Here is a 26,446-nt window from a genome sequence, read left to right as displayed (position 1 = left end):
TGCAAATACATTTTTATTCAGGTCCTCAATCTCTCTGTCCCACCTGTACCTCCACACATACCACCACCAACAACACTACCAACAAACCAAAACTCATGGGATTTAAATTTGGAGTACATTTTAGGTAATATTAATCTTGGTGTAGGACTTCTGTGAGTGGCCTACTTTTGTCCATTTATATTCAAAGTCACCCCGCTTTCAACAACCACCATGACCCTAACAGAGAATGTGATGTTGGTGGTGTTTGTGCTCTTGAATGACTATATAAAGTAACATTTTTCATTCCTTCATCTCTTCTCACACATCCCCTTTTCTTTATAATCTCTTGAATAAGAAATCACTTGTCACCTGGCCAGTGTGGCTCAGTGGTTGAGCATCAGCCCAAGAACCAGGAGAGAGGTCATGGTTCAATTCCCAGTCAGGGAACAATGCTGGGTTTGCAGACTTAGTCCCCAGTAGAGGACATGCAGGAGGCAGCCGATCAATGATTCTATCTCACTCTCACTCCCCCTTCCTCTCTCTGAAATCTAACAAACACTCTAAAGACCTTAGAGTAATAACATTTTTTAACATACACATTTTGTTTATTTGTTTGGATTTCTTTCTTTCTTTCTTTCTTTTTTACAAGAATGTCAATCCACATGACATTTTATAGATCTTAGGTCTCGGCATACTAAAACTTAAGAGGAGTTGGTAGCAATTGCAGTAAAAACTTCAGGCTTTGTAGATAAGAACATAAAATTTAAAAACCTATTCCCACAACTGCAATGAAGAAATTTTATAGTATGCCATTATTGGTGACTCACAAGTTTTGGTTTTATGACTTTAGAGAATCACTCATTCATTTGAAAGGCCTTGTCTCACGAGATTTATCAATCTGAAGACTAAATTGTACAAAGAAAATGAATTTCCCTTTGATTGACAGATGTTTTAGTGAATGTGTAGCTTTAAAATTTTATATTTGTAGTCTTAAAAGTAGCTGAATCTGAAAGCTCAGCATTAAACATATCTCTACAAGAATTATTGAAATGCAAACAGGGATGTTTGCATTCATTTTGGACACATAAATTTGAAAACAAAAATTTATTGAAGAGAGTAAAGACTACTATGCATTATCCTTTTTTTATTAAATAGGATTATGGAGTGGTCTATCAACCCAGTGCTATACAAGGTCTCTAGCTAATATGGCCACTCATGGGAGAGACATATAGGTCTTTAAAAGTTTTTCAGGTTTGATGGCTAGTTGCCAGTTGTGGAAATGCATATTGGAAATGTCAGTCTCTCTTTTGTTTACTTAACATGTAACATAGGTAGGACGATGTTTACCTCAAAGTGTTGAACAAAAAGTATATATAAAATGATTTAACGTGGTACTTTGTACATAGTGGATGTTCAAAAATCATTTCTCACAGACTTAGCTATTTTACATTTAAGGTAAGTTGCCTATTCTCCTAAGAAATCAAACCAAGAAAACGGGCATGACCCACTATTTTCTTTTTTAATTCCAAAAGTGAAACCCTTAATTTTGTTTTCTTTTTCTCCATTTAAATTGGAGAGATTTTTAGTCTGCTTCGGGAGTATGTAGTTTCTAATCAGTCCCTAGCTTTTTTACCTTGTCTATCAGCTCTTTGAGGTCAATGTCATCAGGGCAGAAGGCAGGGGAGAAAGAAAAACTTCCACTTTTATGTGAGAGAATACTGCTATAAAAGCCACATTTTCTAACAACAACAACAAAAGAATTGCATTAATTAAAAACAAATAAGATATTGCAAAATTAAAGCTTAATACGGTGAAAAATGTAAATCCCTCAATTTTTAAAAATAATTTGGTAAACTTTATTATCCTATTTATGATAAATAACCATTAATTAATTGGCACTAGAAGGATTTTTTTCTTAACATGATTAAGTTACACACACACACTCACTTAGAAATGCATATACAGCACACAGTTGACATTTGTAATAGTTAAGCAGCAATCACACTAAAGTTTTTACTTGAGTAGTGCCTGTTTACACCAATGTTATTTAGTATTAACTATAGAATAAAACAGTAAATCAGATATGCTGTACCCAAGAAGAAAAGTGTAAGAGAAGAACATAAATATTATTATTTGAAATACAATGATGTGTATCTTGAAAATACCTGATATGGACATATATGTATATGTGTTTATAATATAGAGTTATAGAAAATGAGTTCAGTAAGGTGACTGGTCGACAAATAAGTATAAAAATCAATAACTTTAGTGTGTGCCATTTAGAAAATGCAATGGAAGAATGATACTACTTATGGTACAGTACAGAAAAACACATACATAGAAAAAATTAACAAAAATACATAGGACTGAAAAAAAGAAAATTCTGTCAAACTCCACTAAAATCCAAAGAGCCCTGAAAAATATAAAAAAATAACACTTCTCCAAAGGTGAACTAAGCCAATATAATTCCAAAATTAAATGCAAAGTAACCATTTAATTAATAGTAAAATAAGTCTGAAGTTCACATAGAAAAATAAACATGTGATAGTTGTCTAAAAAAAATATGGTGAGTGAAAAAATGGCTTTGCAAAATATGTATTGCCACAGAGTTACAACATAAGAATTGGTAGAAAAGAGAAACAAATTCTTATGGAAGCTCCTAAATATGCACAGAAATAGTGCAACATTTATGTGCGTGGCAATTTAAGGCAGGAAGGAAAAAGACAAATTATTCTTTAAATGAAGTTCCTACAGCTACCTAACCATTTGTGAAAAAAACACATGTGAGACTCTCCTGGTGTCTCACACAAAAACAAGTTCCAGATGATTCAAAAATTGTAACGGATTAAATAAAAATAAAATGTTACTTGAATTCTGATTTCATGAATTAATTTTAAAAATAGTATTGGAATAGAAAGAACTTATTTATAAATATAATATGTAAATATGAAACAATGAAAGAAAAATAAAATCATCTGGATGGAAAAATATTAGATATATTTTGATCAACTCTAACATTATCTGTCTTTAAATTGGCACTTTAGGCCACTAACATTCAAAGTTTTATTGATAATGTTCAATATCTACCATATTTTGTTACTGTTTTCTATTTGTTGCCCTTATTCCTTGAGGTATTTTTGTCTTTACTATTTTTCTGCCTTTTATTGTTTTAATTTGGGATCTTATATAATAAAAGCCTAATATGCAAATTCACCAAATAGCAGATGGACCAGCAGAATGACCGGTCACTATGACATGCACTGACCACCCCAGGGCAGATGCTCAACACAGGAGCTGCCCCCAGCCTGCAGGCCCAGGCCGGCCAAGGCAGGTGCCAGCAGGGGCCCCCCAATCACCCCGCCAGCAGCCCCGCAGATCGGCCCTGATCGCTGGCCAGGCCTAGGGACCCTACCTGTGCACGAGTGTCATGCACTGGGCCTCTACTCCCATATAATAAAACCCTAATGTGCAAATAGATCAAACAGTAGCCGGTCACTATGATGTGCACTGACCACCAGGAGGAAGACGCTTAATGCAGGAGCTGTCCCCTGGTGGTCAGTGCGCTCCCACAGGGGAAGCACTGCTCAGCCAGAAGCTGAGCTCATGGCTGGCAAGCACAGTGGTGGTGGTGGGAGCCTCTCCTGCTTCTGCTGCAGGTGGGAAGTAAAGAGCGAGGGGTTCCAAACTGAGAGAGGGTGCAGGTCGGGCTGAGGGACCCCCTCCCTCCAGTGCACAAAATTTCATGCACTGGGCCTCTAGTTTTATATTTTTCTCTCCTTTCTTAGCATATCAGTTATAGTTCTTTTTTTTTCTTTTTTACTTTTTTAAGTGGTTGCCATAGAATTTGCAATATACATTTTCAACTAATCCAAGTCCCCTTCCAAACAATACTACATTACTTCACAGGTAGTGTGAATACCTTAGAATAGCAAAGTAATCCCAGTTCCTTCCTCCCGTATCTCCTGTCATTGTTGTCATTCACTTTATGTAAGCATACATAAGTGTGTGTCTATACTATATATGCTATACACATAGCACGCATAGTCTATGTTGGCATTATATTTTGAATGAACTCCTATTACAATTAATAGTAAGAAAAATAAAATGGTTAATGTTTTTATTTTATCTCCCCTTATTCCTTCTTCAGTGTTTTTCCTTCTTTATGAGGATTCGAGATTCTGGCCTGTATCATTTTCCTTCTCTCTAAAGATTTCTGTTAACATTTCCGACAAGGCAGGTGTACTGGCAACAGCTTCCGTCAATATTTGTTTGTCTGAGGAAGTCTTTCTTCCTTCTTTAATTTTGAAGGATAATTTCACAGGGTACAGAAATATATGTTGTTATTTTCCCCTCAACTATTTATTTCAGTTCATTCTCCTCTTGCTTGCATGGCTTCTGAGAAGAAGTCTAGTGTAATTCTGATCTTTGTTCTTTTGTTCTTCTGTCGGTTAGGTGTTTTTGGGCCCCCCCCCCCCCACACACACACACACTACCCTTTGAGTTCTTTCAGGATATTTTTCTTTATCTTTGATTTTCTTTAATTTAAAAATGACATCCCTAGGTATAGTTTGTTGTTGCTTGGCGTTTATCCTGTTTGGTGTTCTTTAAACTTCATGGATAAATGACTTGGTATGACTTGGTATCTGACATTAATTTGGGTAACTTTTCAGTCGTTGTTTCCAGTGCTATTTCTTCTGTTACTTTCCCTCTGTCTTCTCCTTTTGTCATTCCCATTATGTATGTTATACTCTTTTAAGTTGCAGTAATTGGATACTCTGTTCCAAACAGGTTGTTTTTGTTTTTTTTTTTCTATTTGCTTTTGGTTTGAGGCTTCTAATAGTACCTGGTATATAACCTCCAGGTCAGAGCTTATTTCCACAGCTGTATTCAGTCTTCTAATAAGCTCATCAAAGGCGTTCTTTATTTCTGTTACAATGTGTTTATCACTGGCATTTCTTGTTTTGCTCCCTCATAGAATTTCCATCTCTCTGCTTCCATGGCCCATCTGTTCTTGCATACTATTTACTTTTCCTTAGCATATGAATCGCGTCTTAACTTCCCATTCTTATGTCCAACATCCCTGCCATGGCTGGTCCTGAGGCTTGCTCTGTCTCTTCAAGTCGTGCTTTTTGCTGTTTGGTGTGCCTTGCTTGTAATTTTTTCTTGATCGCTGGACATGCTGTGCTGGGTAAAACGAATTGCTGTAAATGGGCCTTTAGTCATGTGAGGATGAGGTGCAGGAGAGAGGGGGGAAGTGTTCTACAGTCTTAAGATCAGGCTTTCGTTGAGCATAGCCTCCGGACTGTGAACTTCACCACACGTTTGCCCTGTTTTCCTCGCCTCTGGTTGACTAGGATGGCTCAGGTGGGCTGCATTTGTGTTCCCCTCTCCCGGCTCAATTAGGCTCTGAGAATAGCCCCGCAGGTGAGGCTCTGGTTAAAGGATTAACTAGTTTCGCCGGAGGACAGACCTTATTAAGACAAACACTGGGCTCTGACCCGTTTGTCAAAATGGCTCCTTTCTCCTTCCCTTACTGGATGTACAAGAGGGTTTTTCTTCGATATTTGATCTCAGAACCGGGTTGAGCTTCTGGGGATAACTCTCCCCAAATTATTGGAGCCCCTATCACTTGGTACCTCCCCTTTGGAGTGTTTAATGCTCAGACTTGTCTGCACTGAGCCTCCAGCAACTTGTCAACCTGCAGCTCAGGTTTTTCTCTCCTGGCGCTGGTTCCCAAGCCCTCTCCACGCCTGGGTCCCTGCTCTGGTAAGCCTCAACTTCCTGTGTTCTCCTGTCTGCCCCTCTAATTTGGGGGGGCTGCGGGGGCGGGGGGAGCAGTTTGCTCTCTGCTTTCTCCCCCCTTATGGATCTAAGAAGAGTTCATTTTTCAGTCTGTTTGACTTTTTACTTGTTAGGATGATGCCTGCAGAACTGGAAAGTAGAAGTGGTAAATTAGATTTCAATGAAATAAACTTAGAAAATGTTTAGGACATTTGTACTTAAAGCTTTAGTAACACAGTAAATAGTTTTTTTTTTTTCCTAAAAACATACAAATTGTTTTAAAAACACTGAATAGTCATTTTGCAATGTAAGAAGTACAAATGATAAATATCTGAAGTTATTAATTGCATTAGTAATCAAGAAAGGCAAATTAGAGTATGGATAATCTATGTGTCACCAGTAAATTTTGAAATACCTTGCAATGCTTCTGAGGATGTTTGAAAATTACCAAATATATTCTGAAGCTATTCTAGCAATTCTCTTTGTGGGAATTATCCTTCCTTCTCCAAAAAGACATAACTAGGAATATATAAACAAAGATGTTCATTTCAACATTGTTTATAATGAAAAAATTAAAGTATATTTTCAGTGGAATGGTCTAACTCTAAGTGGTGCAGCAATGAAATGATGTCAATCATTGGGAGTAAATGAAAAGATAGCTTTCTGTACAATTATGTCAGATAAAATCAAATTATACAGCTGTATGGATATTAGAATCAGAATGCAAATGTTAGGAAACATACACCGAAAATCTATCTTGAACATATTTCTTTTTCCTAAATAAAGTAGTAACATAAGATGGCATAAGCAAATCTTACTGCTAGTGCCTTCTGTGGAGTATGCTAACAGGTGACTAAAGAAATAGACACTTTCAAAGCGTATTATCTGTGTTAGAAATGGAATGGTTTTTACACAGACGATAACCCTGCTTTCTCGCCTCCTGCTAGGGAAGGGTGAGCAGGGGAAACCTTACCCCCTCACTGAAGACGACCACGATGACTCAGCTTACAGGGAAAATGGTTTCAATATTTTTGTCAGCAACAATATCGCTCTGGAGAGGTCTCTGCCCGACATTCGTCATGCTAAGTGAGTATCAGCATGCCAGTGCGGGAGGTGGTTTCTTTTTGTTTAGCTAATTAGTTGTATTATGTTTAAGATGTCACTAATGCTTTTGCCCTAATAATATTATAGAAACTTTTCTATTTCATAGCCTTAAATAGGTCTGCTTTAAATTGGAATGGTCTTTAAAATTCTAAAAGAATAGCGCCTCTAAAACTTAAGACACGTGTTTGTTATTGAGTCCTCTGTATTATTTCCATTAAAAATGAAATGTTTTTAGAAAATACCCATACCATTACATTTGATCACATAGATTATGAAGCAAACAAGTTTTTTTATTTTTTCTTGTGGTTAGTGCTGTCAGAATGTGTGTGTATATGTACTTTCTATTAGCTTCATTCTTACACCCGTCATAGTCAGTGCCATTACAATTACATCTTCCATGAAGAATGCCTGAAATAAATGGACCCATAATTCAAAAGTAATGGCAGTTGCTCAATTTTCTGTCACTTTATGAATTGCTTGTGGCTTGTCAATCGACAGTGAGTTCAGTTTTTACTGAATTAATAGCTAAATGTTATCGTGTTAAAGGGAAACAAGAATAATCCCTCTTCTCTCTGTCCACACCTACCTACTCCTAACATTGCTTAAAGTACATTGCTTTTTCCCCTTAGTTTATTATGGTTTTTCTCGATAGCATACATAATGCCAAAAGTATGCCATAGAATGTGATCAGAATTTGAAGTTGTGGAATTCTACATATTGGAGAAATCTATTCAACTATAATATGTTTAATTCTCCCCCACCTCACTCTTCCTTTGGCACCACTGTTATGACATAAAGAAAATTAGAGAAAATAAAATAAGGGCAACTAATAAAAGTAGGAGTAGGAATTTAAATTAAACTAGTAATGTACAGTAAATAAAACTCTTAATTTTGTGCAAGAATAATTAACCTTTGCAAAAAAAATATGGTTTGGGGCACTACTAGTATTTTATTTGCCCTGTTGTGCCTTGTAAATTCATTTTAAAATATAAAAGAATTACTGGTTTCCCCCTCAGGTTTTATGAGAATGTGCATTTCCCAATATAGTTCAGCAGAGGATTAATATGAAGAACAAATAAATTTTTCCCTAAGCGAAATGCTTCATACACGGGTCTGGGCCTTCCAGCTAGCCAAATTATTCCCAGGCCACCTGAAATTATCTACAGTAATTCCCACTGACCTAGAACATGTCTAGTTATGAGAAATTGTAATACCTAATTGTACACCATCAAAGATGCATTAAATTGCATTGTTGGCATAATAAATATGCTCAGAGAATAATTTCCATCCACCTCCTCTCCCACCCCCACACTTCCAATCTTTGAATGTGCGTTCAAGTGGAAAGAGTTGCAGATGGAGACAATGCGAAAATCACTGAAGTCAAAACACGGTTGATATTCCCATTCTCCTCAGAGACTGTATTTCCAATTTAACTGCCACCTTTCGGAGAAAGATGTTCTTAGGCAATAATGGAAAATGAAATTTCAAAATGGAAAGAAAAATACTTTAGAAATTTTATTAGAATCACCGAGAACAGTATCAGAGGACATTATTATAGATGTCAGGGAATAAAAATGTGGCTACAATATGTTCTGTGACCATATTTTCACTTATTTACTGAGGCTGGGTATCTAGTAGGACAAATAGTCACCTACTAGAATGATACCAACAAAGGAAAAAAAAAAACTTAACTGAGAATGTTGGAGATAGGTGACAACAAGGTGTTAAGTGTGAGATACAAAAATGATATTAACCTGGTTCATCCATTCTTCTGACTCTCAGTGAGGCAGGGAGATCTGAAGTTGCCTCTGATTTTGCCAGGATCCTCCAAGCAGGAATCCAAGAGTCAAATTTGCAGGGACCCCACTGTTTAAAATCCTACACTTTTGACCTCATCTGCGCTTCTCAAAATGCAGGCACACATAACTGTAAGGGTGTGCAGCTCTGTGTAAATGGCACTTGAAATTAAAAAGCAACTTGACACCTATTCCAGTGTTATCAGTTTAATAGGCTGCAGGTGAATGACCACAGCGTGTTTATATGGATGGGCTCATGGAAGAGAATGCAAAATGTATGTGACTTGCAAGTGTTCTCTGGCCATTTATTAATTCACATTCAGTAAAAAAAAGAAAAAAAGAAAAAAATCATAGTTCTAAAAAAGAATCAGTCTTACTTTTTGCAGCAGCATGAATGGACCTCGATGGTTTTAATACTAAGTAAAATAACTTAGAGCAGTGGTTCTCAACCTTGGCTGCACATTAGAATCACCTGGGAATCTTTTTAAAATCCTGATTTCTGGGCCTCATCCTCAGGAAATTCTGTTTCTTTGTTACTAATGTTGTGGCCCCACCCCATAACCAAGAAACAGAATTTGTGGAGGATGAGGCCCAGAAGTCAGGATTTTAAAAAGATTCCCAGGTGATTCTAATGTGCAGCCAAGGTTGAGAACCACTGACTTAGAGAAAAACAAATACCATGTGTTTTCACTTATATGTGGAATCTGAAGAACAAAACAAACGAAAAGAATAGAAACAGACTCATAGACACAGAGAGCATACTGACAGTTGATAGATGGGAGGAGGGTTCGGAGGGCTGGGTGAAAAAGGTAAAGGACTTAGGAAGTACAAATAGTTATAGGATAGCCACAAGGGTGTAAATTATAGGGAGTACAGTCAGTAATCTGCCCTGTAAGTCATGTTTTTAGGTGTTTTGATTTGCTTAGTGCATATTCTAATGAACTGTGAAGAATTTTTAGAATATGAATGATTTCAGAAATTCCAAATCAGAAAGAAATTTTTTTTGTCCTTTCTTCTACACTAGCATTAAATGAACCGCTTTTTTTGGGGGGGGGAGGGTTTATTATATAATTGAATTAGTAATAGATTCCATAAAGTAGGAGCCATAGAAGAAGGGAAGTATGTTGGCCTGTGTGCAATAATTTGATCATCCTAATAATAAATTCCAAGCTTTTCATTAATGTTTTACCAAAATTGGTTGTATTTTTCTCAGCAGTTTTTTCACCTCCCAATTTTGTAAATTACATTTTTGTTTTTCGTACTATTTATGCTTTGGTATTGTCAGATTTTCCACTTCTTTTTCCATAGTATTGGTCCTACATTTCTGGTTGACTTTTGCACATTTTAAAAGATATGTCTACATATTTTAAATACTCCCTTCTTTAGTTACTGCCTGTTTATGTCTATATCCATAGTGCTTGGGCTCAACCTGAGATATGCCCTTAGAACATATTTTCTTTATATTTTATTTAATGTAGTGTTGGTAAGAATTTTGCTATGAGAGCTTCTGCATGGCCAATGTCTAATTAATAGTTATCTGGCTCGTCTGGCTTCATTTTACCAACTTCAGAATTTCCCCACCTGTATATTGATGGTGCGTTGTTTGTTTGTTTGTTTTAGTCATCTGGCATGCTACATCTTTGTATGCTATAAAAGCTCTTATTTTCACCTCCAGCTCAAGATCAGAATTATAAATAGGGAACAGAAAACCATAAAGAATGGAAAGTCTGCAAACTGATAAGGTTATGCATAAATATATTGTTAGCAAGATAAGATTTAAGAATATTTAAGTGTTACGCCATAGATATGAATAAATTAATCAGTAGTAACCACATACTCCTTATAACATGGTATAAATAATATGCATAAGATGAAATTACATCTATGAAAAGAAATGCATGAGATTAGGACACAACAGAGCCATGTGAAAAGGAGAGTTGATGAAGGCTTTTCAGAAGATCCCTGATGCATCAGTAACATCAGGTTAACTTTATTGCTGTTATGAAAGAACACATGTTCATACAGGTCCAGTTGATGCACATGTACATTAATTAATATGCAGTTATGAGGTGGCTTTGTAACTGGGATATTTTTGAATTAAAATAGTTATACTCTGGCCTGGCTGGTGTGGCTCAGTGGTTGAGCATGGATCTATGAACCAGGAGATCACAGTTGATTCCTGGTCAGGGCATATGCCCGGGTTGTGGGCTCAATCACCAGTGGGGGCATGCAGGAGGCAGCAGATCAGTGATTCTCTCTCATCATTGGTTTTTCTATTTCCCTCTCCCTTCCTCTCTGAAATCAATAAAAGATTAAAAAAATTAAATGTTTTACTCTGAATTGTGACTTTTCCCTTTCTTTTTAAATTAAATATATTTTATTGATTTCAGAGAGGAAGAGAGAGGGAGAGAGGGATAGAAACATCAGTGATGAGAGAGAATCATTGATGGGCTGCCCCCTACATTCCCCACATTGGGGATTGAGCCCTCAACCAGGGCATGAGCCCTGACCCCTGATCTCCTGGTTTATGGGTCGAAGCTCAACCATGGAACCATACCGGCTGGGCACAAATGTGCATCTTCCCCCTCTATGCCAAAAACTACACAGAACTTTCGGAGGTGCTAGCTTCCTTTCATATTTTTATTCTGATTTACTTGTGAAGTGATAAAGTATCTTCTTTCACCAAGTTTACAAGTGAATTTTGAAGGAAATTAAGCTAAAATGACTGTCATGTCCTCCTGTCAGGTTTGAATATTATCACAGAGGAAGATGGGAAACATGTCCTTTGAATCAAATGTTCTTCCATCCTAGGGTATGTCTAAATTCAACCAAACAAACAGAATGCAGACTGGTGCAGCCACTGTGGAGAACATCAGAAAAAGATACATATCACATGATCTCACTCATTTGTGGAAAATAACGAACAACAAAAACTGAGGAACCAAATTTAGAACCAGAGACATAGAAGCATCGAACAGACTGTCCAACCTATGAGGGAAGGCGGGGGTGAGGGGGTAAGAGATCAACCAAAGGACTTGTATGCATGCATATGAGCAAAACCAATGGACACGGGTGGGGGGGGAGTTGTGAGGGCAAGTGCTCAGGGGTGCGGGCGGCTGGAGAGAGGTTAATGGGGGAAAAAGGAAATTTATGTAATACTTTTAAACAATAAATAATTTAAGTTTAAAAACATAAAAGAAAATATGGTATAACACACACACACACACAGATGGGGGGGGGCGCGTTGAACAGGGACAACAGATAGGAAATAACCTTTCAAAACTGTGGTTCAAGTGAGTACCCTTGAGTCGCTTTTATAGGTTAGCTTATGCAAATTAGCATAGACATCGATACATTAGTACATTTCCAAGGTCTCTTTCCTTGCCTAGTATGAATTCTCTCTCTAAGGTGTAATGCCAAAATGTATCTCAAGTGCATGCACTTCCCTAATGCTCAGCTATACCCACTATCATCTCTTCATTGGAATTTTAGAATAACCTCATAATCCTCACACACTCCCTCTTACATTCCACAGAGTGAGTAACAGTGAGCATTAAGAACTAAGGCATATCATCTCAAACACTTAAAAGACCCCCTGTTACCCTAAAAATAATCGCCCAGAAAAGCCACCATCACCTTTCATGTTCTCACCCCGACTTACCTCACTTATCTCAGCCTCCACTTCTGCTCTCCCCAGTGTTCAAGATGTTCCCACGGTAATGCCACAATGAACACACAGCTGCATGAACACAACACACAATTTTGTTCCTTAGTATAGACATCAAAATATCCTATTACATTAAAGTGTTAATCATATTGCCATATGAATATTAATTTACAGATAAGTTTTTCTGTACGAGGAGACCCAATAAATACATAGGGATACCATCCCCTGCCGTGCACACGCTATCAAACACACGCACGTTTATCCAGTAGTCCAAACTAATTTTTCAGGCCTGTCAAAGCAAAATAAATTACCAGTTATCACTGCTTTATCAAGCCCAACTGACATGGCAAGATTAGAACAGCGAAACAATGTGACTGAAACCAGCCATTGGAAATTGAATATCTGACATTAAAACAATTATGTAAATTGGTGCCTGGAAATGACTTACATGGATAGGCTCCCTAGTACGCTTGTCACTAGCCAGATGCCAAGTTGACATTTTATTCTGCCGCTACTGAGAACAGGGCCAAGAGAACTTCAGCTGAACTATGATGGCTTTGCAAGTAATCATACAATGATGAAAAATTAAAGGGAAGCATTTCCCCTTTCTGAACATGAGTGGTTCCCTTGAGAAGATTAAAAAAAATTTTTTTTTTGGTTCACTAGCTATACTATACGTAGTAAAGCTATTTTATAAGGCGTTTGATAAACTAAAAGGCAGTAAATTAAATAGTTAACTAATTAATTGATTTGGAGAGTGTCCAAGATGTTGACACTGGTACTTGTAAATGCGTCAAACGGTGGTCTAAGTGCACCCCCAAAATACAGGACCATTTTGCTGTAGCCATGAAGTCAAACAAATTACAGTATTTCAACTTGCTTTCTCTCCCACACACAGCCTAATGAAACTGATGGAACTGAATTGGCACTCTTTATCAACATTTCAGAGAATTATAATGATTATTATAAAATGGTACAAGACCATAATCATTTAGAATGTGGACTCTAATGCAAGCTCAAAATATCACTTCCTGCCCGTCTATTATCATTACTGTGCAATGGCATTTTACCACATTTAACATTATCTGAAATATGTTCCAAATTTCATTTGTTTCACATGAGAAACATATATATATATTTATAGATATATATCATTTTATATCATATATGTATCATTTTATGAAAAGAAGAAATGTAAGAAAAACAACAAAAAAGCACTCCTCCCAACAACAGCAGTGTATATATTCTTCTCAATTATGCATGAAACATGTCTTCAAGGTTGACCAACCCTGGGTTACAAAACAAATACTACAGATTTTAAAAAATTGAAATTTTACAAGTATATTCTATGACCATAAAATAAATTAAAAATTAGCAGAAAAATAACAAGGCAATCATCAATCACTTGGAAATTTAAAGCATATTTTCAGCAATCGGTATTTCAAAAGGAAGTTGAAGGGAAATTTCAAAATATTTTTAAATGAACAAAAATAAATATTTTAAAACTGTTTATTTCAGGCAGTTCATATAATGAAATCATTCTAATCTTCTATCATTCAGTGCTGGTAAAAATAAAGAACAAAAGGCCTCAAATCAATTATCTAAGCCTTTACCTTTAGAGACTGAAAAAAAAAGGAACAAACTAAAGAATAAATTTCTTACTGTAACCATGGAGTTATCTTTAATTGCTTTTCTATCAACTTTTACTACTATATTCAGAAACCCTGTTATTAGGCGCATAAAACATTTTGTTGTGTCCTCTTGATGACTTGATCTCTCTATCATGAAATGAACTTATATGGAAGTGGAGCCTTAAATATTATAATTTTTGTCAATGAAGAAATTGAATCTTCTTTGTTTTTCCATTAAAGGTCATCACACAGTTTCCCTTTTTACTTAAAAGCAGGCAGAAGACTGAAATGGCTGTGTTCACTAGTGTGGTTTGGCAAATATGTCTGATGATGTTCCTTCTGTATCCTATAGGATAGCGTATCCCTTATGCTGTGTGACTACTTCTGACCAATGAGTTGTAAGCAGAAAGCATTAGGTCATTTTAGAGGCAAACCACTTCATTACCAGTTCGAGACCCATCAGCCTTCTCATTTTCCTCTGGCAGAATGACTGACAGGTCAAATGTTGCTGTTTGCACTGACTACAGTGAGCAGAGATTTTCTTGCCAATCAGTGGTGAACATGCAGAAGAATTAAAAAACAATATTTGTTGTTTTGAGCCATTGGGATTTGGCATTGGTTATGAATACAACATTACTTCCCCTCTGATACACTTAATATAAGTAGATACGAAAAAACTCAGTAAAACAAAAAATAAAGCTGTATGTTAGATAAGTTAACAAAATGACCTAAGGACTGAAATATGCAAGTACTTCCAACCAAACATTTTACTCAAATCTTGCAATACAAGAGTTTGATTTTTTAAAATGTGAGTGTTGGCATTGTAATTAATACTAAATTTCAGCCTTAGACATCGAGGAAAAATGTTTAGGTGATGGTAAGACCAATACAAAGGTCTTAACAATCTCAAATGCAAGTTTGCCTAAATGCCTGCAGTATAAATGTTTATATTGCATTATGAATGATAAAATATCTCTTTTAGAGAAAAAATATATATCACAAGTATGGCACTTCTTTTATATACCTGTAATTAAAATGAACTTTAGGCCTATTCCTATTAAAAGAACCACTTATTTTTGTGTGTGAAACCAATGACATTATAATGATAAATTAGCTATAAAAGGAATGACAGTTAAGTATGTTTAAAATTAGCAATGCTGTTAAACTAAAAATATTTTAAATTTTTCATTTTAATAAATGACAATAGAGAATGTCAGAAAATGTGTATGGATTGTTTTGGGAAAACAGAAGAGTATGAGAAATTATCTATTGAAGTTTATTTTCATTATTGTCAATGGTTTAGAAGAATGTTTTCAGACTAATTTGTAGGTTTTTTGTCAGCTTTTAAAATGCCTTCATGATTTGTCATTTCTCTCAAGTAACTTGAGAATGTAAACTCTTTCTTTTGTCTCTCTGATTCATTTAAAATTTGAAGAAGTGGTGTTTTTTTTTATTCCATTTAGATAAATTGTTGCTTAACAAAGAGATGCCCTAATCTCTGAGCCATTCCTAAACTCTTAAAGTTAATTTTATGCAAATGTTTATTTTAAAATAATACAGCAATATTAAATACAATAATTACCGGCATTTTCATTCATATTTTTGTAAACTTAATGCAGCAAATGTTTTGATGTCTCTATTTCCTCATTGTAATTTTGCTACATACCTGTAACCATAAACATATAAATTGTTCTTTATTTTACTTATTTCTTTGAGTTCCATATCGTTACATTGTCTTCATATTTAACAAACTTCCATTCTCAACCTGTCCTGAGATTAAACCTGAAATCGACAGTTTGCAGGTTCTTAATAAAGCCCTGTATATGCTTCAATATTCCTAGCAATGCTGAGATGCAGCCCTCTGGACCACAGCTTCCTGATCCCAATGGCTGAGTTTGGGAGTGTTTTCAACATCCTTTAGAGCAGGTTAATGCTAAAATGATGAAATATAATTCAATCAGATTAAACACTGTCACCAGGCGGTTGGTTTTCCTTTGAGTAATCAGATCAGCACCCTCCATTTTTTTTTTTTTTTTTTTTTTTGCCAGGACTATTACAGTTGCTCTTCTACCTGTAGTCTCTGCTGTCTTCAACGTACTGTCTGCCTGCTGCCGGGGGGAACGTGTAAACACAGTTCTGTCTTTCTCATCATTGACAATCTGTGGGGAACTTTACACTGACTACAGGCTAATGTCCAAATCCCTTAGAATCATTTTCAGGATCCTGCATGATCTGTTCTCGATGTACAGACTCATCTATAAAGACGCCCCTGATTCTTTCAGACTAAGTTAGCCATACTTCCTTCCAGCTCTCACTGCCTCTGGGCCATCTGTTATGTCACTTGTCTGATTTGATTCTGATAATTTTATGTATCTGTCCACGGGTCTGTGAATCCTTAAGGCAAGAAACCCTCACCCCCGAGGCACACAACTGTCACTGACACCCTTGGAATCCCCCGGAACTCTGCAACCTGGGCCCAGGCCACTGACTCCTTTGCAGGACTTGAGCTCCGCAGGCTGGCGCTATTGCTTTACCCCAAGTTGGTGGTGTGTGGAGGGGAGTGCTCCACCCAAGAAAGATGGTGTCTGTGGTGTGAGAGAGGCACTCAGCTCGGGTGCTTCTGCCTGGAGCCACACACCTCAGTCTCTCCTCACATGAGTCTAGCCTGCTCCACTCTTCCTCCACCAGCACCCAGGGGGACTCCCTGCCAATGAGATTTGGGGTATTGGCCCTTTAAGAGGGTGCCCCAGTTTCTTGCAGACTCTAATCTCTTCCTGGCATACAGACACCCCTCTGATTTCACAGCCAGTCATTCTGTGGGTACCTCTTTCTGGTTCTGGTGCTCTGGGCTAGGGAGCCCAGCATGGGGTTGAGATCTTGCTCCTCAGGGCAACTTATGTAGCTAAGACATCCTTCTGTCAGGCATGGGCAAACTAAAAAAAAAAAAAAAGACCATACCCTTTTATGTAATGATGTTTATTTTGAATTTATATTAGTTCACACAAACACTCCATCCATGTTTTTGTTCCAGCCCTCCGGTCCAGCTAAAGAACCCATTGTGGCCCTTGAGTCAAAAAGTTTGCCCACCCCTGTGTCTGGATTCTCAGCTGCTGCCCCTGGGAGGAAGGGCAGCCCTATTCCTGTCTCCGCCCTTCCTTTCAGTCTCCATGTGCTGCCTCCTGTAAATTCTTGGTTATACGATTTCTGTTTCAGGTAGTCTTTGGTTTGTTATTCAGGTTGGTGGTTCTATATTTTAGTTGTAATTCCAGTTTGGTCCTGGGAGGAGGTGAGGGTAACGTGCTCCGACGCTGTCGCTCTCTTGGATCAATCACCTCTCTTTGTTTGGATCTAAATGTGATTTTATTATGTGGTTATATCAGTGTATAATGATTGGATATTAAATGTTCATTGATTTCATTTTAATACTGTGTTTTCCCCTGTACAGCTGCTACCTAGCTGCTGAAACATACCACAACCAAAACTGATTAAGCATCATTATTAACGAAGGTGAATTTCCAAAATTTTGTAGGAAACCCATGTAAAGGTTAACCACAATTTTAATGCATAAAATTTACCCTTCAACCTGGTTAAAAACTTAAAAATATATGCTAAAGTAAAGAAGCTAGATCCAAAAGACTACATATTATATGAATCAATTTATATGAAATATACAGAATAGGTAAATCCATAGAGACAGAAAGCAGGCTAGTAGTTGCCAGGAACTGGTGGGAGGGGAGAATGGAGAGAGCAGTGGATACGGGGTTTCCTTTTGGAGTGACGAAAATGTTCTGGAATTAGTGATGATTGTTGCATAACATTGTGAATTTACTAAATGTCGCTAATAGTAATTTTATGTTACGTGTATTTAACCACAATAAAATATGCTATTACTTAGTAAGCAGTCAATAAGTATTAGTTATCACTATTAAAAAAAAAAACCAAAAATTTATCCTTATTAATATTTTTTTTAAGTTCACAAGAACACATTTTAATGTAATTCTTGCCTGGTCTTTGAGGATACAAAAAAGGGTACATAATTATTTTATTATGAATGATTGCGAGCCCTGGCTTCTGTGGCTCAGTTGGTTGGGCATAATCCTATGTCCTGAGGGGTTGCCAGTTCGGTTACTGGTCAGGGCACATGCCCAGGTTGTGGGCTTGACCCCAGGTGGGGGTTGGGCAGAAGGCAACCACTTGATGTTTCATTCTCACACATCAGTTTTTTTCTCCATTCCTCTCCCTTCCTCTCTCTAAAAATCAATAAAATTCTTTAAAAAAAAAAAGAGTGAGAAAAGAAATTAATAATGGATTCCATGAATAAGCAGAGTAACTGTTAAGATGTACAAGCTCTGGCTGGAAAAGTCAGTATTAGACAAGGTCTAGTTTTCAAATCCTTCTGATAACATAATATGTAAATAGCAATATGTAATATATTATAGTTTTGCGTTTGACCTAGCTTTTTTTGTCCCTTTATTATCTCCAGTTGTAAGCACAAGCTGTACCTGGAAATACTGCCAAACACCAGCATCATTATCCCATTTCATAATGAAGGTTGGACTTCACTCCTGCGTACCATACACAGTATAATTAACCGAACCCCGGAGAGTCTGATAGCAGAAATCATTCTAGTAGATGACTTCAGTGACAGAGGTAAGAGACTGTCGCAATATTTTATCTGATTCTGTCATTCACCTCCTAGACAAACATGATAGGCTTAAAATAGGCAGAAGGTTATTGTAATGTTTCTTTTTGATTCTCTCTGAAAAGTGATTATGAAGTTTTGTCTATGTTGTGATTTCATAAAATGTTGGCCAAATGCAAAATAAACAGAATGAGAAATTACTGTTGTTATTTGGGGCAGTATAAAAAAATCTGCATGACATTCCTGTTGTAAATTAGGCAGGGGTTAGCAAATGTCTCAAATTTTACTTTCAGCTTCAGGACAAACACTGCAAAATATGTCATGGTGAGTACTTATGAATAGTGAAATATTTCAATAGAACTATAAAACCTGTTTCTGTTTCTGATGATTATCTACTCTATTATTTATAAGTATGATACATTCTCCGGGTTATGCTTATGTTACTTCATAAATACTAAAAATTATAGTGAGACACAAATATTTTCTTTGGCAATTCTAGCTATTTTGTCATATCTGAAAAATAATAAAACAAATCTGGCTTAACAGTGTATTCGCAAATTTGATACAAGTTTTAATAATTTAGCACTCTGATAAACAATTGGTTTTATAAGACGGGGGATAAAATATAGAAACTTCCCTGAGATTAGGCTTTACCAATTATATTTGGTCTAAATGAGGAAGTAGTTGATACTGCAGAGAAAACAAATTTTATCTTTATCTTTCTTGCTGGTGTGAGTGAAGAGGAGGAAACCTTTTCTAATGATATTCATCTATTTGAGGGTATAATTTTCTACCTTATTGCATGAAAGGGCTCTGCTTAAAATGCTGTACAACTGTAAGAAAGAGTGATAGTAAAATAGTTTGATTGCATATTTTTCTTATGCCTCACAAGAGAATACATCTTGAAATCATCTGGGTTAATTGAAGTTTTGAAATTTTATTTGGATCAAAAAACACCTTTTTCTTTATAGTATCCAAAAATTATGTAAAAGTAAAACTGCTTAGTATGTTAGTTTTCAGGTTTCTTTAAGAGAGTTCTAGTCTTCAGTGATTCACTTCAAATACTGACTCAGGATCTGCCTAATATTAACATTGGTAGGACAAAAATAAGGTTGTCTGACATCATTCCATTAAAATAGTAAACTACCAACTTGGTGATTTATGCTGATTTTAAAGCAGGTTTTGCCTTGCCTTGCTTTGAAAAATGTGCATTCAGTACTACCTAAGAGCATAACCCAGTATCTAAACTTGAAATTTATTATTTAAAATTCTATTTATGTAACATTGATTTCTTTTTTATTCTAATTGAGGCTATTTAGTTCAAAACAGTCATTCTTGTCTCAGACTAAAAATAGGCATTTAATGTGTGAAAGCTAAGACTTTGCTTTTCTATAAAGGAATGAACAAGGGAATAGATACCTCAGGCTGCACACACCAAACAACTGGTCTTTTTGGGTTGACTGGTACTCAGAGAAATCAGACGGTGTATCTGTGGAGAATTTTCTACATAATTAACTTTGTCTTGGTAAACTATTTATTACAGCAGGATTCTGACCTGGAGGTAACAGTAGGAAACACTTGGTAACAGGAAATTGTGGTTTGTACAACATTTTTTGCTGAATATTTCTCAGAGGTATTTCTTTATTGAAAGTCTTTAAAGAGATAGAAAATAGTGGCATCTACCTTTGTCTTGACTTCAAATAACTGTCACCTTCTGTACAGTAGTGCTTCTGAGGGACTATCCTGCAGCTAATGTTACCTGGGGAGTGAGTTCCAGAAGATTTCAATGTAATTACTGTTAGTAAAGTAACAGAAAAAGGATTACTTGGGATACTTATGGTGATTCTGACTTCCTTATTGAGCATTTAAAAGAATAATAATAATATTAATGCTTTGGTAAATCATAGATATTCTATTCCTATGAACTCTCAAGTTGAAAGTATTGCTTTGTGATCATTAAATTTTCAAAAGGTTAAATTATTTGCATATTGCATTTCATTATGTGAATGTATCAATATGTGTAAAAGTAAACTTTGCAAGAAATGTTTTATGGAAGTGCTTCTGTTATCTTTTAGAATACATTGTAATTCCAAAATTGCATGGATTAGGGGAGACTCTTTGTCCGAATTTATATCTCAGATTACAAAATCTCAACTGATAAAAATACTAGGATTTGGGTAGACCTAAAAGATATCACCCTGCTTTCTGAATAATTTGAAATATAAAACATTAATAAACACAGGTTAGATTATCATCACCAGTTATTATGACACCGGGTAACTAACTTCCCAGTCTCAGACTTTTTTTTTTTATCAACGTAGGGATAAGTAACTTTAGTTATGTAAATAGCTCCTCATGGCAAGGTTTTGATGGAGAGCTATCTTGGATGGTTGAGTGAACTACGCACTACAGAGGAGAGTAGTTGCTCTCAATTACTGATTTCTACTCACCAAATACTTCCCTGCTACTATAATATAGACATTCTCCATACTGAGGAGATCCTCTCAATTTATCAGATCTAGTCCACAATTATCTATCTATCTATCTATCCATCCACCCATTCATCCACCTATCTACCTGTTATCTCCAGATACAACAGAAGTCAGAGGGCACATGAAGACAAATTTTGGTAATGTGCACCATGTTGGAAAAATCAGAAGTGTATTAACATTTTAAAAACCTCTAAACTTATAAATAACTTGGTAATTTACTACATATTTTAAAGAAAAATTAAATTCTAGACTTTCATCAAAAGGAGAATAAATAGAACCCTCCTAAAATTATATGAGTGGTCTTACATGAGGGTTGATTAAAATTCCTTACAAGTTTATATTCACTCTTAGGAGGAAACTATCCTACAGCATCTCTTTTTACAGGGCCCTTAAGACAGAGAGGTTTTTCTGCTCCTTTTAATTTTAATATTACCTATAGCTATGAAGTTAAAAGTTATTCTACTTTATATTGTAAGTATGTTTATACTTTTTTATGACAACTCAGAAATCATAAGCTTCTAATATATAAATGTTCCATTTTATATTTATTTTTAGAAATATATTCCAATTCCAAGTCCGCATTATTAGAAGTTCAGTATGCATCCAATATATTTGCACTATAGCTCTCCTGGTTATTCTGAAATATTCTTTGGCCAAGGGCAATACAATTTTGACAAGATTTATTCAGATATTGCTGCCTTATTGTTTATGTCCTCAAGGTCAATAGAGTAGCTATAAATAAAAAAAACAACCCCAAAACCAAAACAAAACACACACACACACACACACACACACACACAAAATGAATAAAAGGAAAGTAAACGTATTAGCCATATTAATAACATAAGGTTAATATCACTTGAAATTGCTAGTTCCAAAAATGTTAGCAATATAGTGATTGGAAAACTCTGGAGTAGTTGGTTTCATAACAATAGAGAAGGAAAATACTACAATAATTTATAATTACTGAATAATTATGAACATCGCAAAGTGATTTTTAAAAATCTACTTGAATAGGTTTGACCCAGTTATCAAAATGCTTTAAAAAAATAAGTGAGTATCCCATCTAGTAGTCTCAGTTTAGATATTCTTCCTCAAGCAAGGTTGGTAAACCGAATATTGTTTCAGCCTCAGGACGTAAGGCTACTGTCTATAACAACATGAAGGTGCATGCCTGCAGGTGAGTTTTCAACAATAGCACTATGTTTTTGCTGTCCGAAGCTTACCAAAGTGAGTGAATGTGATTATATTTTTTTTTTTTAGTAAGCTCTCAGAAATACAGTTAACAACTTAACTTGGGGCCTATAATAAGGCTTCGTGATGACTTTAAAGCAGGACTAATCCTGGGCTTATCTCCAAATTCCAGGCAACGTTAACAGCATCCACATGGAAAATGTTGAAGTGTGTGAAATAAGCTGGGGCTTAACCTCAGAGATAGGATATATTTGAACCTGACAATTCTCTAAACCCAGTTTGCTGAGATGAATGCAAGTTCAAATTGTGGTTAGTGCAGGAGAGTCGCTGACACACTTTCCGAAATGCCAGCATGGAAGTGCTGCTGCACACTGGATGCACTCACACACATTCACACTCGGTCAGTCGCTACTGCCCCTGCTTGTTTCAAACGTCCTCATCGGGAAAGGTAGGGAGTTGAGTTTCATGAAGACCTGTTATGCTCCACGTACTAGTCAGAGGGAAAATCATAGACTTTAAACAATCCTCCAGTCCAGCAAAGCCAGCCACTAAAAAAATCGAGTGTACTTTTCTACAGATGGCATGAGTAGTTGCTGCCCAAAGTGTGGTCCCCAGGCCAGCAGCATTACACTGAAGCTTAGAAGAAATGCAGAATCTCAGGCCCCATCCAGATAGGTCAGAGGCTGCATTTTAATAGGATCTCTATGTAATTTTTATGCCAATCAGAGTTTCAAAATAACTTTCATGTGTTTCAAGTTGGGGTTTTATGATTCAGTGTGTAATATGGGTGCATAAACAGTATAGCTTCAAAAAACTGTGCATATTGTACTTATAGATCTGTAAAGGGAAGGTTGAGATAGAATTTCATGTATTAGTTTTCATTTATTATTTATTTGATAGAATTCAGCATTTTCACAAATTTGTAGACATTTGCTCTGCTTTTGTATGAACTCATTTGATAGCATTTTATGTTCAATCTCACTTTACTGCTATTATTTTCTTCTTTGCCATTTTTCCTTCTTTGTTATACAAATGCCTTTTAACATTTTATAGATATATTTTGCTTTGGAATAATTCAATAATTTTTATGCCAGTGTTTATTAAAATTCATTTAATTTTCAAAACTGAGCTAAAGCTGTTAAAGTATGTATACATTTTTGGGGGACACCCTGTGTGTGTGTGTGTGTTTGTGTGTGTTTGTGTGTGTGTGAAAGCACTTTCTTTAAAGATCCATATTACCATAAAAATCATAGAGTCTTCACATGGTTGAGTGTTTATACATTTTTTAAATAGTAAAAATCTTTTCAATCAATTTCCAAATGAACTGAGCCTTGAATTTCAGGTCCTATTTGACTCAAATAGTCTGGTTATACATTAAGGAAAGTTTCAATAAACAGACAAATCAGTTAGCATGAGTTTTACAGCTTTTGAGAGTTGGAAGACATCATCAGTGTGAGAAGGTTGTAAAACAGAAGAAGAATGGTAGTGCATTTTTATTTTATATGATGAAATACTAACACTAAAGTGCATATAAAGATTCTGAGATGACAGTCAACAAAAATGCTTTAGTGCTGGTATTCCATCAGATACTCCACTAGACTATGAGACAAGCAATTTCTATGTCTCAGATTTATTGAGAGCGAGTCACTATAAATGAATCTTGGGATTGCTTAGATTTCATGTATTTTAAATTGTAAAAATGTTTTAATTTAAAATCAAAAGATAATCATAAATATTAATAGGTAGCATAAACTAAGAAACTATAACTGTGTACTTTTCTGTTTAGCAATTCATCATTTGCTAAAGAATTGAGAGAAAGCTGTTCTGTTTTTCTGATGATAAATGTGTATATCATGTTGCACAGCGGTCAAATGGATAGTTTTAATAAAATGGCTGTGTTTTACCAATTAGTTGAGCATTTGTGGTTAAAAGGGAATCTAAGACATAGAGTAGTACTGTTTCCAAGGGTCATAAATATGAATGTAAAAGAGGATGTGTTCGCAAGGTCACAGGGAAATGAACCTATCTCCCAGAGTAAGTTTGGGAAGTTACAAAATTAACTAATAAAAAGTCTCCTTGTATTTATAAAATGTGAGTAATTAGCCATCAGTGACAGAATATGTACTGAGTAGAATTGGTCTCAGAAGGCAAAGCACTTTTGGATTTCTCCCTCTGGTTTTAAATTAAAAATGTAATCTCACGTGATGTAGATGTCTACATAAAAGAATTTATCTGGGAATAATCTTGAGAGTTTTGTATCCTTGATGAGCTTTCCCTTTGCATGAATGTTTGGAATAGCATTTTGTTTTATCTGTTTCTCCCTACAGAGCTAATGTGTATAATCTCTCATTTTCAAGAGTGTTACTGCGGGTTACACACACACACACTTGCAATTCTCATCATTAATACTGGAATGCTTTATTCATTCTAGTAGAAACCTATTTTGAATAAGTACCTGTTTTAAAGATTAAAATAAATGATCTTGAGATACTTTAAAGGTATGTGTATTCCTTTTTAAAAAAATCCTCATATGAGGATATATTTCCATTGATTTTTAGAGAGAGTGGGAGAGGGAAAGACAGAGAGAAACAGGTATGAGAGAAACACATCCATTGGTTGCCTCCTGCAAGCACCCTGACTGAGGCCCAGGCCAGGGAAGAGCCTGCAACCTAGGTATGTGCCAAACTGGCTACGGTACGGTATATGTATTCTTAATTGATTGTTTTATGAATTAGCCTTTATAACACTGGCACTGGTAGGTTCAGAACATTGCTAATGATTGTTACGGGAATTATAGTTTTCTGTCTTCTAAAGAAAGCAATAGTATATCTACATTTGATAAAATTAAGATTCAGTAAGGTTTATCTTGAATTTACAAAGATACATTTGTTGCAACTTCAATGCAAATAGACAATTTTATGAAGTTAGATATTTTAAAAAAACTATTTTAAGCTGTTCTAATGTAGAATATGAGTTTGTAGTTTGAGAGAATGAAGTCACCAGAATGAATGATATCTAAGCTAATTTTGAACTCAAAAGTAAGTATTTTGGAAAATATATAATAGAATGAAGAGGCAAAACCTAAGTTCCATCATCTAGGTTAAATGTATGTTAGATATTATATACAATATTAGACCAAAGTTCACATTTGAAAAATTTTGTTATTTCTTTTGCTTTATCACTTAAAAATGTTTTGTGTACTTAAGGGAATGAAGTTAACACATTGAAACATACCATTCCTTTATTGTGAGTTGTCTTTTTAAAATGCCCATATAAAGTAGTCTATTTGGGGGTTATAAATATTTATATTTGCTCTTTGAGTTATTATTAAAGTATTTTCCAATAACTTTATTTGAAGAGATGGTGAATCTCATCTTACTGTCATTTTTCTGACTAGTATATTACTCTTTTTGCAGTTCTTTTCTCTGCTTCAGTATCAGTTTGAAGCATGTGAGATTGTCATTTTTTTACATTAAATGACTGACAATATATGCTAGTTTCATATATCCTTCCTTCATAACAAACATCATTAAACATATTTATGTTTGGTTAGAACAATGATTTAGGGCTAATGTTTTAAATTAGTCCTTTTAAAGATTTAGCAGACCCTAGCTGGTTTGGCTCAGTGGATAGAGTGTTGGCCTGTGGACTGAAGAGTCCCAGGTTTGATTCTAATCAAGAGCACATGCCCAGGTTGCAGGCTCGATCCCCAGTGGGGGCATGCAGGAGGCAGCTGATCAATGACTCTCTCTCATTATTGATGCTTCTATCTCTCCCTCCCTTCCTCTCCAAAATCAATAAAAATATATTTTTAAAAAGATTTAGTAGGGAAGCCCTCTCATCAGGTGGTGGACAAGCTGACCTGGCTTTCCAGTTGCTATTTCTGAAGGAAACTTTCAGGTGGTTGACTTAATAGGGGTTTAGCATAGAAGGGGCTGATTCTTTTCAAAGCAAAACTGTTACAGTTCACCAACACCACAAAGGCATGACTTACTCAAGAAAAAGAAATTGTGCAATTTATTTTATGGCAGATTAAATTCCATTTAGTTTCCTTGCAGACAGCTGTTTTGAGTAGGCGTCACTTGTATGAAACCATTTTATGGATGTTGGGCTTCAGATCTCGGGCAGGCATAGCTTTCAGAGATAAAATAAAAGGTTAT

General features: G+C 35.7%; 1 protein-coding gene across 1 annotated transcript in view; it reads left to right on the top strand.

Moving 5' to 3' along the window:
* The window catches only part of GALNTL6 (polypeptide N-acetylgalactosaminyltransferase-like 6), a 987,982-nt gene that overhangs the window by 412,320 nt on the left and 549,216 nt on the right, over window positions 1-26,446 (top strand). Inside the window, exons 4-5 of the mRNA XM_006770738.2 lie at window positions 6,708-6,846; window positions 18,442-18,608. Of these exons, the coding sequence (XP_006770801.1) occupies window positions 6,708-6,846; window positions 18,442-18,608 (306 nt within the window). The remainder of the gene's footprint in view (window positions 1-6,707; window positions 6,847-18,441; window positions 18,609-26,446) is intronic.

The sequence above is a fragment of the Myotis davidii genome, unplaced genomic scaffold (genome assembly GCF_000327345.1).
Source record: "Myotis davidii unplaced genomic scaffold, ASM32734v1 scaffold404, whole genome shotgun sequence".
NCBI classification, from domain to species: domain Eukaryota; kingdom Metazoa; phylum Chordata; class Mammalia; order Chiroptera; family Vespertilionidae; genus Myotis; species Myotis davidii.
This window is presented reverse-complemented; position numbering and strand designations above follow the sequence as displayed.